Source organism: Cylas formicarius, unplaced genomic scaffold (assembly GCF_029955315.1).
Source record: "Cylas formicarius isolate icCylForm1 unplaced genomic scaffold, icCylForm1.1 PGA_scaffold_4__25_contigs__length_36172078, whole genome shotgun sequence".
In the NCBI taxonomy this organism is placed as follows: Eukaryota; Metazoa; Arthropoda; class Insecta; order Coleoptera; family Brentidae; genus Cylas; species Cylas formicarius.
In genome coordinates, this window is record NW_026844334.1 from 11808096 (window position 1) to 11822760 (window position 14665).

A 14665-nucleotide genomic window follows, 5' to 3' on the forward strand; every position below is an offset into this window, starting at 1 on the left:
TCGTAACAATTAAAGATGTATTCTTTTATGTATTCAGGTCTGGGCTCCCCTAAATAATCGTTGATAGAAAATTTAAAGTCAAGGACTATGATTTATTAACTTTTGAAATTGACATGATTTAGACAATATAATATAGCACAATAACGAATAAGTACAACGTACTGTTTACAATACTTCCATTACGGAAATGCGATTAGTTTTTCACAATACGGAAAATTTAATTACAATGAAATATTTATTTAGATTATTAACAATATTTTTCTACTTATAAAATCCCAAAACTTGGTGTATTCACATAAATACTGGCATAATCAAACAAGTTTCAACAACTGAAATTTACAAGCTAAAAACGAGTCAACCAAAAAATTTCCTACCCTTTCAATCAGAACATCTGGTCCGCGTCAAGAACCCCAATTACAAACCCTCAACCTGGCTTGGTAAGAACTCTTTCAAATAACGAATATAAAACCGATAAAACAAAAAAAAAAATAACTTTTTTACCTTTCTAGTTTGATCAGAGCTATTGTATTGACTTCATACTTAAAAGGATTTTTGTTATTTTCAAAGTTGGTTTTATACCATTTAGATTTTGTTTGCAATTCAGGGCTCTTGTAAACGCGACTGATGATTTTTGGTATTCGTCGTGAAATTCTTGTGAACTTAATTATTTTCTCGTTCGACATTTTTTTTGTTAATTAAAGTCAGATAAGTTCAAATTAAAGAAAAAAAAAACTAACAAATTGTAGACATCCAATGAAATAGGAGAGGTATACCTCAATTTTTGTTTAGAAGAAATTCAAGGATTAACTGCTAGATAAATATATTATGTGCATCGTTAGACTAGATTCATCTACAGTTCTCTAATGATCTAACAATCATTAAGGCAGTAAACAGTAAGTGAATTTATAAAACTTTACGAATGTTAGAAAAATTCAAGAAAGGTGACATATTAATTTCTAACGCAAGTACGATAAATATCACCTAACACCATGAATGATCGCTTCTTAATAGAACAATCACATCCACAGCATTAACTTGAAAAATACTGAATCAACTAAATGGAATACCGAACATTAGTCTTAAACTTTCTTGTTAATACCTGTAACACATTACTAAATAAATAAAACGAGTAACAATACATAAAAGATAAATTATTTGATTATGTACATCCATTATAACATCTCAGAACTCCTAGCTTAGACTCTCAATGTCGTGAATATGTAAATTGTATCAACACAAGAATGCAAAGCTGTATCAGTTAACCGTGACGTTGAAAGTGACCTTCTTGGGTGTGTTCTAGTTTGGTGTGAGGGCTGTGAGTTGTTCAAGGAAAGCTTTTGGGGTCAATATGTGAGAAGATCCGACAATCACTTCCCAATTTTTAAGGGCGTTGGTCACTTCGTATGCGCAACGTATTTCGGAGAAGCAGACACCCCCCACAATAAAAACAATCAAGCGGGGTACATTTTTCACAGTCTGTTGGCTTCTATCCTTGTGCCAATGACCGTACCGCGCGCTGAAATATTTAGAGAGTAATGAGAAGATATTAGTTTCAGTGTCAAACACAAGAATATAAAATTTTGCAGTTCAATAACTTTTTTTTTGTCAAAGAAACTTCCGCACGCTGTGAAACTTGTAGATACAATCCTGGATTTCTCCTCTCCTCATGCTTGCTGACGTTTCGCCAAACATGATGCTGGCTTCTTCAGAGGGCAATTTCAGATATATTTGGCAATATCCGACGCAGGAGAAATTCAGGAGGAGTGTACCTATACAATTTAACAGTGCATTTTTAAGAGAATGCGACTAACCTTGATGGCGGATGATATCCACTACTCTGAGCCCTGCCTGCCAAAAACGGAAAGTGTTTTTGGTCAAGCTTGTCATCTATACAATCCTCCATTATGTCCTTGACAACCGGCGTCCACCGCGACATTTGATATGTCTGTTCAGTGATTCTTTCCTTTCGCGGGGGCGTATAGGGTTTCCTTCGAGTGTTGCCCTAGATGCAAATTTTAAAAAACGGAAAATGGTTGGCAAACTCCACGTTACCTCATTAATCACATTAACTCCGAGGTATTGGAGGTTGGCGATCGTCTGTTTGGAAGTTATCTGAGCGTGCGTGGCAAGTTTGGATAAATTTTCATCGGTTATGCCATTTTTGGTCATCGCGTATAGAGCTATGATGCGCATTTTGTCATACTGATCCGTAATTTTTGGATCTAAGAGAATGGGAACAATGTTACGCATATGATCTTTGATTTTTTCGCCTTCAGCATCTGTGCCCATTGCCAAATCCTAAAAAATGTCCATGTCCATGACCAAAATTAAAATAATTTACTTCCCCCGTTATGGCGCAGTAATTACCTGCTCCACTTTACACAATTTATCAACATATCCCTGGTACTGCTTCATGCAATCCTCAGCTAATTGGAGATGGGTGGCATATTTGGACAGCTCCTTTTGGTATTGAGGCATTTTTTTTATCATAGTAGATAGATCTTTCATTGACTGTTTATCACTCGCCGTCATTCTTTTGGAATCCGTAAATTTCTTTAGATTTTTTGTGACATTCTGGGAAACCACTGCAATATGCTGATGGCGCAATTCCACCCACATGTCGTCATTTTCGTCAAGCAACACTTCCTTCTTTACCCCAGCAGAAGCCTCATATCTAAAGTGATACCACATGACCTCTCACCTCGCTTTCTAAACCCTTACACTTACTCATAGACATCATTTTGAATGTTCAACAAATCGTAAGCCATGGCTTGGAACGTAAGCTCATGCAGAAGGGGCGATACACAGTCAAATCCGCGATCTAAAATTAGCAATTGTGAACGAGCTTTTTCTGGACCTTCGCCCATGGTTGGCTCATCCGCCTTATATGCATCCAATTTTTGTTGGATCAGTTGAGCCAGTTCAACATTGCGATCCCAATCGCTATAATAATTGCTAGGTCAGCTAATAATCGACTATGGAGGACAAAGTTAATACCTTCTGTATCGAACGGAAGGATATTCGCCCAAGGTTGCGCATAGAGTGGCGATCTGTTCAGCCATTCTCTCCAGATTGGCGCTGTATTTTTGGGAATAAGAAGGGTTGTAGTAATACTGAAAAGTTTCGGCGCAATCCAAAGAAAACACCTGAAATGCGGTTTTTGGTACAAAATTTTGTCGCCGCGACCAAAATATAACGAATGTTGTGCGTGATTAGTAGTTAGAAGCATATAGGAAGCAAACAGAACACATTATACAAAGAAAACCACACCACACACCTGCGATTCATATGGCAAAAAGGCAATGTTGATTTCCTTTAGCGTGCGAATTTTCTTGGCCGCACAAGACTTGCACAGCTCATTGAACAGTTCCTCGGGGCAGACTGAACACGTAAAATTAATGTAAAGTTTGGAAAATACTTTCATTTTGACGTTATTTTACACATAAAGCACACAAGTGACAAAAACCTTTCAAAAACCGAATTTTCACACGATTTCCCAGAGAGTTATTCAAGATTCAACAACTTTGGTGCTTTCAGGTTAAGTTTTTATCGTAAATTCAATGGTGTACCTCACATTTGGGTGTCTCCTTAACTTTGGAAATTAGATGATTTCCGATATAATTAATTGCTCTTTGGTTCACAGCATATTATATGTGATTAAAGATCTCTTTAACGGGAAATAAAATAACAGTTTTCCATTTATTTTTGCATAAAATAATTTTATAGTATAAACTATTACAGCATAGGAGTTACTCAATTCTTCCCCCTCACTGCATTTTCTCCTCATCAATTGCAATATGGGGAATTACACACGTCAATGTGGACATTTTTTGAAGATATTAAGAAAGGATTCATTGCGAAAATTCGGTTTAAACCAAACCTAAACCCACACTATAACCTCACAAGACCTATAATTAGGTTACTAAAAGGTCCTCTAGATATTCTTCATCAAAAGAATTGTTTGAATTCCTATGTAACATGATCTGTTAATTAAAGGCTTGTTAAAATGTAAATAACTTTATTTACAATTTTGTTATTAAGTGTTTCCATGTTTGTGTTTCAAACTTGATTAAGGAAATCCCAAAAACTTCGCCATTGAAACAGGTTGTAAAATCCAGCAATAAACTACATTACGCAAGATTATACTACTTGTCCCCGTGGATCAAAGCATGTGATCATTTTCAGCTAAATAGCTAAATATAACAACAAATAGTGAATACCATGGCACAGCTTACAAACACTTTTTTGTCTACTTTATTTTATTGACGAAAACACTTGATGGGCAGGCGCGGAAAAAAGACTTGTTCAGATTGCTATACAGGGTGGTCTGAATCATAATAGAGAAACTGTAACTGCCTATTCAGCAGATAAAAACAAGTAAAAAAGTTACATATGTTCCAAAAATTTTTTTTGCAATATTTCAATACCGAAATGTAGCATTTTTTACATAACTTTGAATGAATTTTTTAACTTATTTTTATCTGCTGAATATGTCGTTAAATTTCTCTATTATAATTTGAACCACCCTATATATGAAATAAGCTTTTTGAATATTATAAAGGCGAGTTACAGTTAGAGGTGTTAGTAAGACGTTTACTAAGCGCCAAACCTTAATGTTGCATTAAATATTATAATTTCTATACCTGCGCTTCATTTGGTATAAAAGCAATGTTGATTTCTTTTAAAGTTTTAATGTATTTGGCTACAGGATGGTGCACTAGCTCATTAAATAAAGTATCTGGACACGCTGTAGAATAAAAGTAACCTTGTTTAGCACCTATAGAATTAAATTCACTAAAATTTACCTTCTGTAAAGAATACATGGGCACCTTTATACATCACATGTTTTGATGAATCAAAATCCCTCATCAATGCTTCGACAGATTCCTTGCAAGGGGTTATAAGATATACAGCTTCCATGGTAAGTAATGGTTCTCTCGTTTTAAAAATGTCTTCCACCAAGGTTATGCCTTCTGCAGAAATGTTGTGCATTTTGCAACAGGCGGAAATCATTCTCATTGCCAGTTTGTCTACAACTAGGACTCGCCATTCTAAACGATGACCGCCCGTTGTGGGTCCATTTTTCTTTGGAGGTCTGTATTTGATCACCTCGTTCATAATTTCTGCAAAATAAAATTTATCCACGTTTTAATTAAATTTTTAATGACAATGTACTGGAATTTTGTTTATTAAATTTTAATAATCCGGAAATAATAAAAAAAGTATGATAAACAACAATTTACTATAAATGCCCTCTGACTCAGTGGATTGCTGATTACATCTCTGGTAAAATATTGATGAAATGACGTCAGAGGACTTGCATCCAATGAATGGAATAAAATTTCCAGAAATTTGGTTTTAGTATATTTTTAGATGTTCCAAAATGATCAAAAACGAAACAAAAACAGATAATCGGACACAAGGAATTATTTGTTTGAAACTTTAAAAATTATGAAGTAGATACAACTAGAAGTAGAGATAGTTTTCATACATACTTTGACCCACTTGAGCTTTCAGTGCCATTACGTCGGATATACACTTCAACAATTAAAACAGCCCTATTTTCAATAAAGTACTAGCAAAAAATCCCCACAGTTAATCACTCGCACTACAAAAAATGAAAAACAATAAAGTCCAAAGATCATAGGTTTGCGATTTTGGTATAATCCGAAATGAAACAAGTACCCATGGTATATGGATAGAATTTCCGCACCGCGACTTACCTTAGTTGAAATGCTGTCCATAACGTCAATGAGTTCACAATGTATTATTTCATTTTTTTTTTGTTCTGCGTAAAATTTCGAACCCTAAAAATAATGTCGCTTTGTGGAGCGTTTATCTTCAAGCTTGTGAGATATAAGAGAGGGAAAATACTATTTCCGATCAGCTGGCCAATATTACTAAGATTATCCGCTCAATATTCGGCATCCGTAATTTATCAACAATTTGTGCACCTTGAAAAAATTTAAGTTTAACTGTGGAATCAATGACATAACAGGAATTTTGTTTTATCTTTCATATTTGAATTTCAAAACAATGGATTAAGTAACTTTTTAAGCTGCCCAACTCTGACAAGTTGTGATGTCATTGACGGCTTGTTTCCCTCTTTCGTTATGCTTATCCACATTTTTATAATCCTGCTTTTGTGGAGAGAGAATGTAACCGGGAAGGTGGAATGTAAGGGATTGACAACGATAACTTCGGTAAAAAGTTTATTTCCTTCCAGAATATATTATATCCATTTAATAGTAGAAAAATTATGGTTTCGCTTATCATGATCACGACATTTTTACAGGATTTAAGGCACAATAAACGCTAATACAGCAAACAAATAGGACTAACATATAACATTGGGAACATACAATCTATACTGTCCCTGATATTAACAGGACTAGCAATTTAAAAAAAAATACGAATTAAAATACAACAAAATTCTTTAAGGAAGGGCTGTATAAAATCAACTACAGATTTATTTTCTTCTCATTATCGGTAATTTCATATGAAATAAGTACTCAAAATTTTAAAAGATGCGTGATTCCGGGCGAATCTTCTTATGACTAAAAATAAATATACTGAGCAAATGCACTTATGAGTGTATCTATTGGCTAATAAGTAACAGATTATAAATTTATTTATAGCGCTTTTGCAAACCGCTTAGTATACTCTTAAAATCGTCGGTCTATAATAAATCCCTCATTTCATAGAACCTCAATTTGGTTCAGCAAAAAATATTATTTTTATAATATCCAGATAAATACCCAGGGAGCAAATCTTTGCTTATTTTTTCAGAAGAAATATTATTCGTTTGTTTTTTTTGTTAGTTCAATTCTGAAACATAAGATAGAAATATTTTTTGCCGATTTTGCATTGGTATCTATACTTGAGACTCTATACAATGAACAGTTAAAAATATCAGTCTATTCTAACAAAAATAGGAAAATGATCGTTTATAGTTTAAAAAAGTCTTGTAGATGCTAACGAAACGTGTATAGTATAGCGATAATGTAAGTATACTTAAAATATTAAATATCATTCAAGTCTACACATTAGGCAGTTTAACTAAGTTACAAATGTCATGATATTGGATCCGTCTAATTATGGCTAATTTAGATGGTATTTGTTAAGCAGCCAATACAGGAATATATAAGCATATATTAAGTAAAATATATAGGCTATACTTGGTATATATTTTCAATTTTTTTTTTGTCAAAATTTACCCTGGATTTCTCTGCATTTTCAAACAGGTATTTTCGTGAGCAAATACGTAGTGATATATGTACACTAGATAGAGATATATAAATATGGATAGGTAGGTACATTAAAACCAAAGAGCCCAAACACCGATCGAATTTGAAGACGCTAGAGGAAGATCTACATTTTTCGTAAATGTATTTCGATACCCGACTTTGAATAGCTAATGAATACATCAACCTTAAGTAGGTACGATACATAGTCCCATTTTATGAGATCGATATTATAAAACAATTGCGCGTCAACCCTCAACCATGAAAATTAGAGCTTCCCCTAAGTCTAAGTTTCACCCTAAAACGATTAAAGTTATCAAAATAATACTACGCTAATAGGTACACAACAATTTTAAAAATTTCCCAATCGCTCATTACGTTCAATTGACTACAGCGAACCTCCGATTATCACCGATCTAGGCTTTACTGCAGACCCACTAGACGCTAATTTTTAAAAGTACTACGCAATCACATTTTTCCTTAAACGTCGCTCGCTATTCGTACGCTAAACTCGGTGTCCATTTAAATTACATGGGTAAATCGCTTGATCGCGCGCATACCTAGACAGCACAGCCTTTTTTAATGCCATACAACACTTTCAGTTCCGGGAAAATTATCTTCTTGATCAGTTGATTCGTTTTCGCGGCCAGCATCGACCTTTTCGGGTCCTGTTTGTAGACCTTTATGCCTGGCTTGTGAACCAGGAAAGCGTTGTCCAAAATGAGAAAGTCGTAGTCCAAAACGCACAAGGCGTATCCCTGCAAATTAAAAAAAAATGGTTGGATTTTCTATAGTCCACTGATAAAATCAAACGAATGCCGTAAGTAATTAACTCCGAACCTCACTCTGAACTTTAATTTTATTTATATCTAAATGTAAAATAAAACACGCATGTGCATTTCAAGAACAGTTCAGGCTTTCCTTCATAATTGTCCGATTTACGATCCGTCCCAGAAGGGTTCGTAAGTCGATTTGAAATGGATCAATCAGAACTGATTCTTGTATGATGACTGTGTATGAGGTCTGAACTCGATGCAAAAATAAACACATCGCTTTTAAAATTAGATTTTTGTTTTTATTTGATAGCAACAATTTTGTCTTCAGTACCATATAAATTCACGACTAAAAAAAAAGTAGTTCTGTAGTAGTAGCAGAACTGTTTAGTGGATAAAATGTAGGGGTATGCGCGGAGAATCATTATATTGGGTTGTTCGGAAAGTCATTTCGTTTTTTTTGGGGAACATGAAAGACAGTTTTCGTATAATGAATAAATATTTTATTAAATTATATATTGGCCATTCTGGTCCAACACCTTTTGCCACCTTTCTGGCAGTAACATAATTCCCCTCTCATTAAAGTTTTGGTCCTTGCTGGCAAAAAACTGGTTCAGGTGGTTTTTGACATCTTCATTTGAGGTAAAGGTTTTGCCATCCAAAAAATTTTGCAGGGACCGGAACAAATAGTAGTCGGAAGGCGCCAGATCTGGAGAATATGGTGGATGTTGCAGTACGTCCCATTCAAGCTGTAAAAGTTTTTGGCGAGTGACCAAACTTGTGTGAGGTCTCGCATTATCCTGGTGGAACACTACACCCTTCCTGTTGATTAATTCGGGCCTCTTCTCTTTAAGTGAATCATTCAATTTGTTCAGTTGATGACAATAGCCTTCTGAACTAATCGTTGTATTGTCCGGCAAAAGCTCAAAAAAAAACGATTCCTTTGACATCCCACCAAACGGAGAGCATCACCTTTTTTGGTGAATGTTGGCTTTTGACACGCTTTGAGCCGGTTCATCTTTTCTGCTCCATGACCTCTTGCGTTTAACATTGTTGTATACAACTAATTTTTCGTCCCCAGTAATAATCCGCTTCAAAAATGGATCATTTTCTTGACGTTTGAGGAGCGAATCACACACGTCAACGCGACGACGCAAATTTCGCTCCGTAAGGACATGGGGCACCCACACATCGAGCTTCGAGGTTAAGCCCATGCCTTTCAAATGGCCATAAACAGTCGAATTCGACAAATTTAATCTCTCACCGATCTCTCGTGTGGTTATTCGCCGATTTGCATCAACTAATGCCTTTATCGCATCTTTGTCAGCTTCGACCGGCCTTCCAGACCGTGGTGCATCTTCGACATCAAAATTGCCGGATCGAAATTTTGCAAACCAGTTCTGGCACTGGCGTACTGTTAACACGCCTTCTCCATACACAGCCGTCAATTTTTTTCTCGCTTGCACAGCATTTTTACCTTTTCTGAAGTAAAAAAGTAAAATATGACGAAAATGCTGCTTATTGCTCTCCATATTTAAAAGGGCACCAACCAAAAACTACTGCGTAGAATTAATAGAACTTTTTCACACACAAGCCTTGCAATATCAGCTCTCAAGACATGTAATGGTTATGCGGCTTAAGTGTGAAGTTGGTTTCGAAAAAACGTAATTAAGTCCTCTGACGGGAAAAAACGAAATGACTTTCCGAACAACCTTATATTTCCACACACTTAACTCGGAGAACATCTAACGAGATTTAGGCATATTTTGATAAAATACTGCCGCAAAATGCTGCCTACAAACTTATTCACATAGCAGCATAAGCAAGGGCCTCAATATGTCTAGTAGCTATATGGTTCCCACACATGTTATAAATCAAAATACGCCAAATGGCGCTTTTAACGCGACCTGAGTTTCTAAATGAATTTCGGGATTTTAAAACAAAATGTTTTTGTGTAACAACATTTTTACAACAGCGTGTATGGCATAATTTCAATTACATTCTTAGAAAACATGATGATCCCTTGCGAAAATTTAATAGAAATGTAGGTAGAGATAAGTTCAGAATTTAAGTTGTTCTGAGAAATTTGCGGGTGCTAGTTAAAATAAAAATAGTTTAAAAATAACCGGCTTTGTCGAAAAAGCAAAACTGGTGTGTCAACATTGTTTTAATCACGTTTATGGTCGGTTTATGTCTGTAACGGCCATGAATTTCTCGGCGTGAATGAGCGGGTTTTCTAAATTTATTTTAATTTTTATAATATACTCCTCGCTCGCCTAAGCAGAATCTGACATATCATTTTTGGGAAACAGCAATGATATTTTTGTGTATAAGCCACCAAAAAACAATTCATTGTAAACTCGAAACCTTATTCATAATAAATTCATAGTAACGGTTAGTATTCCCCGATAAACGCTGATCATACTAACGAAAACAAGAAATGTGATTAACACCACCATGTAGCGGTCAAATTAATAATTGCGTAAAGCGCTGGTACATCCGAGACGTTGCAGTACAATTTTATTACTTTCATGAAACCGATGAAATCGTCTATTTAGTGCGTTGGGTTGTTCGTGAAATTTACATTTACATCAGAAGTTTACTTCAGAAGTTAGGAAATTATTTTAATAGCGATGAGGATTGACAATTCGGGTCAATTTTTTATTATTAACAGTCTAATTCTAAATCAGACATCACCAATAAGGTGTCTTGAATATCATTTACACTTTTTCCTATATAAAAATACATAAATAAATACTCTCAAATATTTTGATTTCCTGCAAAAAAAGTGCAATTGTTATTGCTCATAAATTAAACATAATTTGACAAAAAAAAATTATTTATCAATCCAAGATTTTTATATTGTTTTTTTTTGTCGGTACTTTGTTAATAAAATCATTATGTTAGGCGGAGGTGTAAACTGAGTTAATCTTTATAATCTTTATTAAGTTTAAATTTAAAGCTCTTTATTTGTCGACATGTTTAATAACTTTAATTTAATTGTTTCAAATTAAATAATTGATTTAGTTTAGTTGCTATAATAATTAGTTAATTTCCAGGAATATTGGGAATTTGGAATATCCTCGTTACAGGTATATAGATATAATGGTTACGAAGTACGCTCCCGTTATATTGATGTAAATAAAGTTACTGACCTGAGTCATCTTATCACTCTTCCCTTCCCAGCTGAGTCGTTCGTCATACAACGGGTCGAAATGGGTACCGATATAAATGGGTTCCCAATGCACGAAACTACCGATTCGTTTCCCCACATGGAACACGTGCAAACCTTCCGTCTCGTTGGCGGTTTGCCACTCCTTCGCCTTCGGCACGCTGTGACAACCCGGACAGAGCTTCTTGTGGAAAGGCAATGCGGTCCCGTTTCCCAGCATCTCCTTCAGCATGTTCTTCGTCTCGGGAACCGCAGCATTGGCACTGACTTCGAATATGTGCAGTGGATACACCTTGGGGTTCTTGCTCAGAAGAGGCCCGGTGTTAGTCGCGATCATATCTAGGAACTTGGTGCTAATATTAGGACTAGGATACAGTTCAATATCAGACGCTAGAACGTAATAGGTCTGAGCCATTTCCCTAGCGACGTTACGACCCACATTTACAGGGTAGAGAAGATTTTTCTGAGCCTTGTACATCTGATCGGAGGATACGTTGAGATACGGCGGAGTTAGAGAACAGTTGTAGGGCTCTTCGAACACGTGATTATGTTTGGGAACCTGGAAACGAAAAGGATACGATTACTCTTTATTTTTTAATTGCGTAATGTCTGCACACACACTGATGTTTGTGCTTTATGACAAGTACTATCAGCGAAATCTGCAACAATCTGGTGACTTAATCAGCTTCTGAGGGATTATTATAAGTCTACCCCAGTACAAATCCGAGAAAATGATAAATCACTCTAACTAGATTGGCAGGTCAGTACAAAAGTTCAATATGGTTAGTAGGGCACAACCAAAGTAATAACCAATAGGGCCCATAAGCCCTTAATCTTTCCGGGCATATTTTACTACTACGCGTAAAACTTTAGACTTATCAGAGGAGACGGATGCTTTGGGACTTTTTACATTTTGAATTTGGACGCCGATTTGGTTGTCTGCTGTTAATGCTGTTAGCGATTTTTGCGACTTGAGAGTTGCTTTGTTATTAAATATTAATTACACAGTGATTTAAAATAGTTCTCCGATCTTTACTATGTGGAATAACCAGATAACATCACCCTGACTTCAGGTTCCATAGGCACTTAGCCCATATGGCGACATCGCGAAGCATAAACTGAAACCCTTGACAATTCCAAGACTTGAACTATTCAACTTCAACTATATGTTGGTTATTGGTTTCGACTCACTTTATAACTGAACTGTCGTGGCTCCTTTACATATAATTTGGCCACCACAGACTGAAAGAGAATGAAACTGCTGAACTTCCACAGAATTGGATTAGCAAGCATTCCCGTAACCGATTTTGGGTAGCTGGTTCGACACCAAAAGAAGACAATGACAAATTTGATGTCTTATTGATTATTGGTTATATGAGGCAGATATTGGTAACGAAAAACTAGCAAATAAGGCCACTACTAAGATAGCCAATACCAAAACCACTAGTCACTGAAAACTTGCGAAAGTTTCAGGGCTACTCCTAAGCACATTCTGTGCAACTGACTCGCAGCAGAAAAAAATAGTCACTTCATTAGAAGCTACACATGTTGATATAATTTTGGATACTTCGACCAAATTACAAATAAAAATATGAATAGTACTTGCCTCTTTGGGTACGTGTTTGGTGCTGAAATAAATATGAAAAGTGACGTATTCCTTGACCAGTGACGTGGTACAGTCTCTCAGGTGCGCGATCGATTCCAGTGTATTCGCGAAATCGGAACCGGGTGCGTGCAGGGCGATACTAATCGGCGCCCTCCACCTTTCTAACAATGGCACTAGGTTGTCCATAAAGGAGTAGTCCGCGTGGGTGGTGTACGTAACACTTTCCTCACATTTAAACGTCCTCTGCGCGGTCACGTAGTTGTACAACACCCAGTAGTCACCTCGTTGCTGCGTTTTTGGCACTACAGATCGATCCAGGCATTGCGTTACCTCCTTCACCTTTTCGAAGACCGTAAGTACCCGTCTGACATCTTCGGAAGCGCGAGACGCTGCCGAAGTAGAGGTCTTGGTGATGTTGACGGTGGTAGGTACCGCGATTTCCTGGACCAAGGACGTCTGTTCCAAACTCTGGGTGTCCAGAGCGGCCAGGCTCCTACCCGATTGTTGAAGTTCTCTTATAACGGTGGGGGCGCTATTGGTGATGATGTGTATGGCAAAGTAAATCAGACAGACTATGATGAGGACTTTAATAATGAGTGACTTTCTATTGTTGTACATTGTGATTATGCCGTTCGTCTAATTCATTTGCTCATGACGAATTCGCTTAGTGATTACACTTTTTGCGTCCTGGCGGTCTGGCGTGCAAGTAACAGTTGATTTCTTGTAAACCCATTGATCGTCAACAGATTTCCGGAGTTGGGTTCATTCTCGACGAGACCTGCAACAAGGAAGGGGCGTCACTGCGTGATTGCTTGCTTAAGAATAGGCCGTAGCGTTTTTTTTTTTCGACAACGCAGAATTCACCAAGATCTTTTAATATATTTGTAATGGCACGCTCGACATGTTTGGTTGTCAACTTATTTACTCAAAAAATTACTGATTTGATTCAACTTCAATTTCAAAACCTGGGAAGAAATTTTCGACATCCTTAAAAACAAAGAAGAAAGAATCGAATATTTTTTTTAATAAAATTTTTACAAATTTGCAGAAAGATGTAGTTTAGTTAGAAGTTGTGTAATAAGTTAATGCGCTGAAACTCAAAACAAACAACTCGAACACTAGTTAATTATTAACCCAGCTGGTGTTTTTAAAAACGTATTAAGCCTATATTACGTCGCCATTACGCGACATGGTATTGTCTAATTTTGGGTCAAACCAATCTTCTTCTTAGAAGAGTATTTCAACCACGGCGCGAATTATGTCATTATAATCATCTTAAGGCTTCTTCGCGAGTGAAAGGACAGCCTCTTCGAAAAGGTTACCATTTCGCAAAATTCAAATGAATAACGTTCCCACAAATCAAACGTCTTTTAACACGGACCATACAGAAAAAAATATGCCTGATACAGTTCCAGCGTACTTAACATATCCAGCCTATGAAATAGGTTTTAAGGCCACAAATATATTGACCAACGATATTACACGACGTCGATTTTATGAATTGTATCCACAAATTACAATTATTAAAAAAAACCCACCACATTAGATGCAGTTTATTGCAAGTATAATATCTATCTAATCGTCATTCTTTAGGATGTCCACGAAAACAATTTTGGTTAGTAGTCGTACGAAACCAAATATAACATTTTGTTAAGCTATACCTTAATCTTAGCTTACACACAAATATTTTTTTAAGCTCGAGGCATTAAATTCTTTTTTATCAGACCAGGAACAGTTGGTTTAAGCGAACGAATAATTACATAACAGTTGATAAAAAAAAAGAAAAGAAACATTTATATTCATCAAGACTTTCTTAACTCGTTTATTTAATGATCATTTTTTGACACTTTGACATTTCGAGATATTGTTT

The 14665-nt window shown here is 36.0% G+C and overlaps 2 protein-coding genes across 5 annotated transcripts in view; both read right to left on the reverse strand.

Moving 5' to 3' along the window:
- Positions 1–78: 78 nt before the first annotated feature.
- On the reverse strand, positions 79–5661 carry LOC132700338 (protein ROP). Of its 2 annotated transcripts, none has more exons than XM_060667574.1 (9): positions 5496–5661; positions 4806–5123; positions 3278–3381; positions 2998–3146; positions 2728–2943; positions 2368–2674; positions 2053–2298; positions 1812–2002; positions 79–1516 (listed from the first exon to the last, which is right to left on the reverse strand). In XM_060667574.1, exons 1-9 carry the CDS (start codon positions 5521–5523, stop codon positions 1297–1299), a joined length of 1779 nt encoding a protein of 592 aa, XP_060523557.1. In that variant the 5' UTR covers positions 5524–5661; the 3' UTR covers positions 79–1296. The 2 variants fall into 2 exon arrangements, with proteins under 2 accessions (XP_060523557.1, XP_060523556.1); XM_060667573.1 differs by lacking the exon at positions 3278–3381 and adding an exon at positions 4644–4747 and having other exon boundaries at positions 5496–5660.
- A 538-nt stretch (positions 5662–6199) lies between these two features.
- LOC132701009 (beta-1,4-glucuronyltransferase 1-like) overlaps positions 6200–14665 on the reverse strand; it is a 45714-nt gene continuing 37248 nt past the window's right edge. For all 3 annotated transcript variants that reach the window (XM_060668623.1, XM_060668624.1, XM_060668625.1), the window contains exons 2-4: positions 12796–13573; positions 11173–11748; positions 6200–8002 (exon numbers count right to left, since the gene is read on the reverse strand). In XM_060668623.1, coding sequence (XP_060524606.1) covers positions 7805–8002; positions 11173–11748; positions 12796–13413 — 1392 coding nt within the window. In that variant the 5' untranslated portion in view covers positions 13414–13573 and the 3' untranslated portion in view covers positions 6200–7804. The remainder of the gene's footprint in view (positions 8003–11172; positions 11749–12795; positions 13574–14665) is intronic.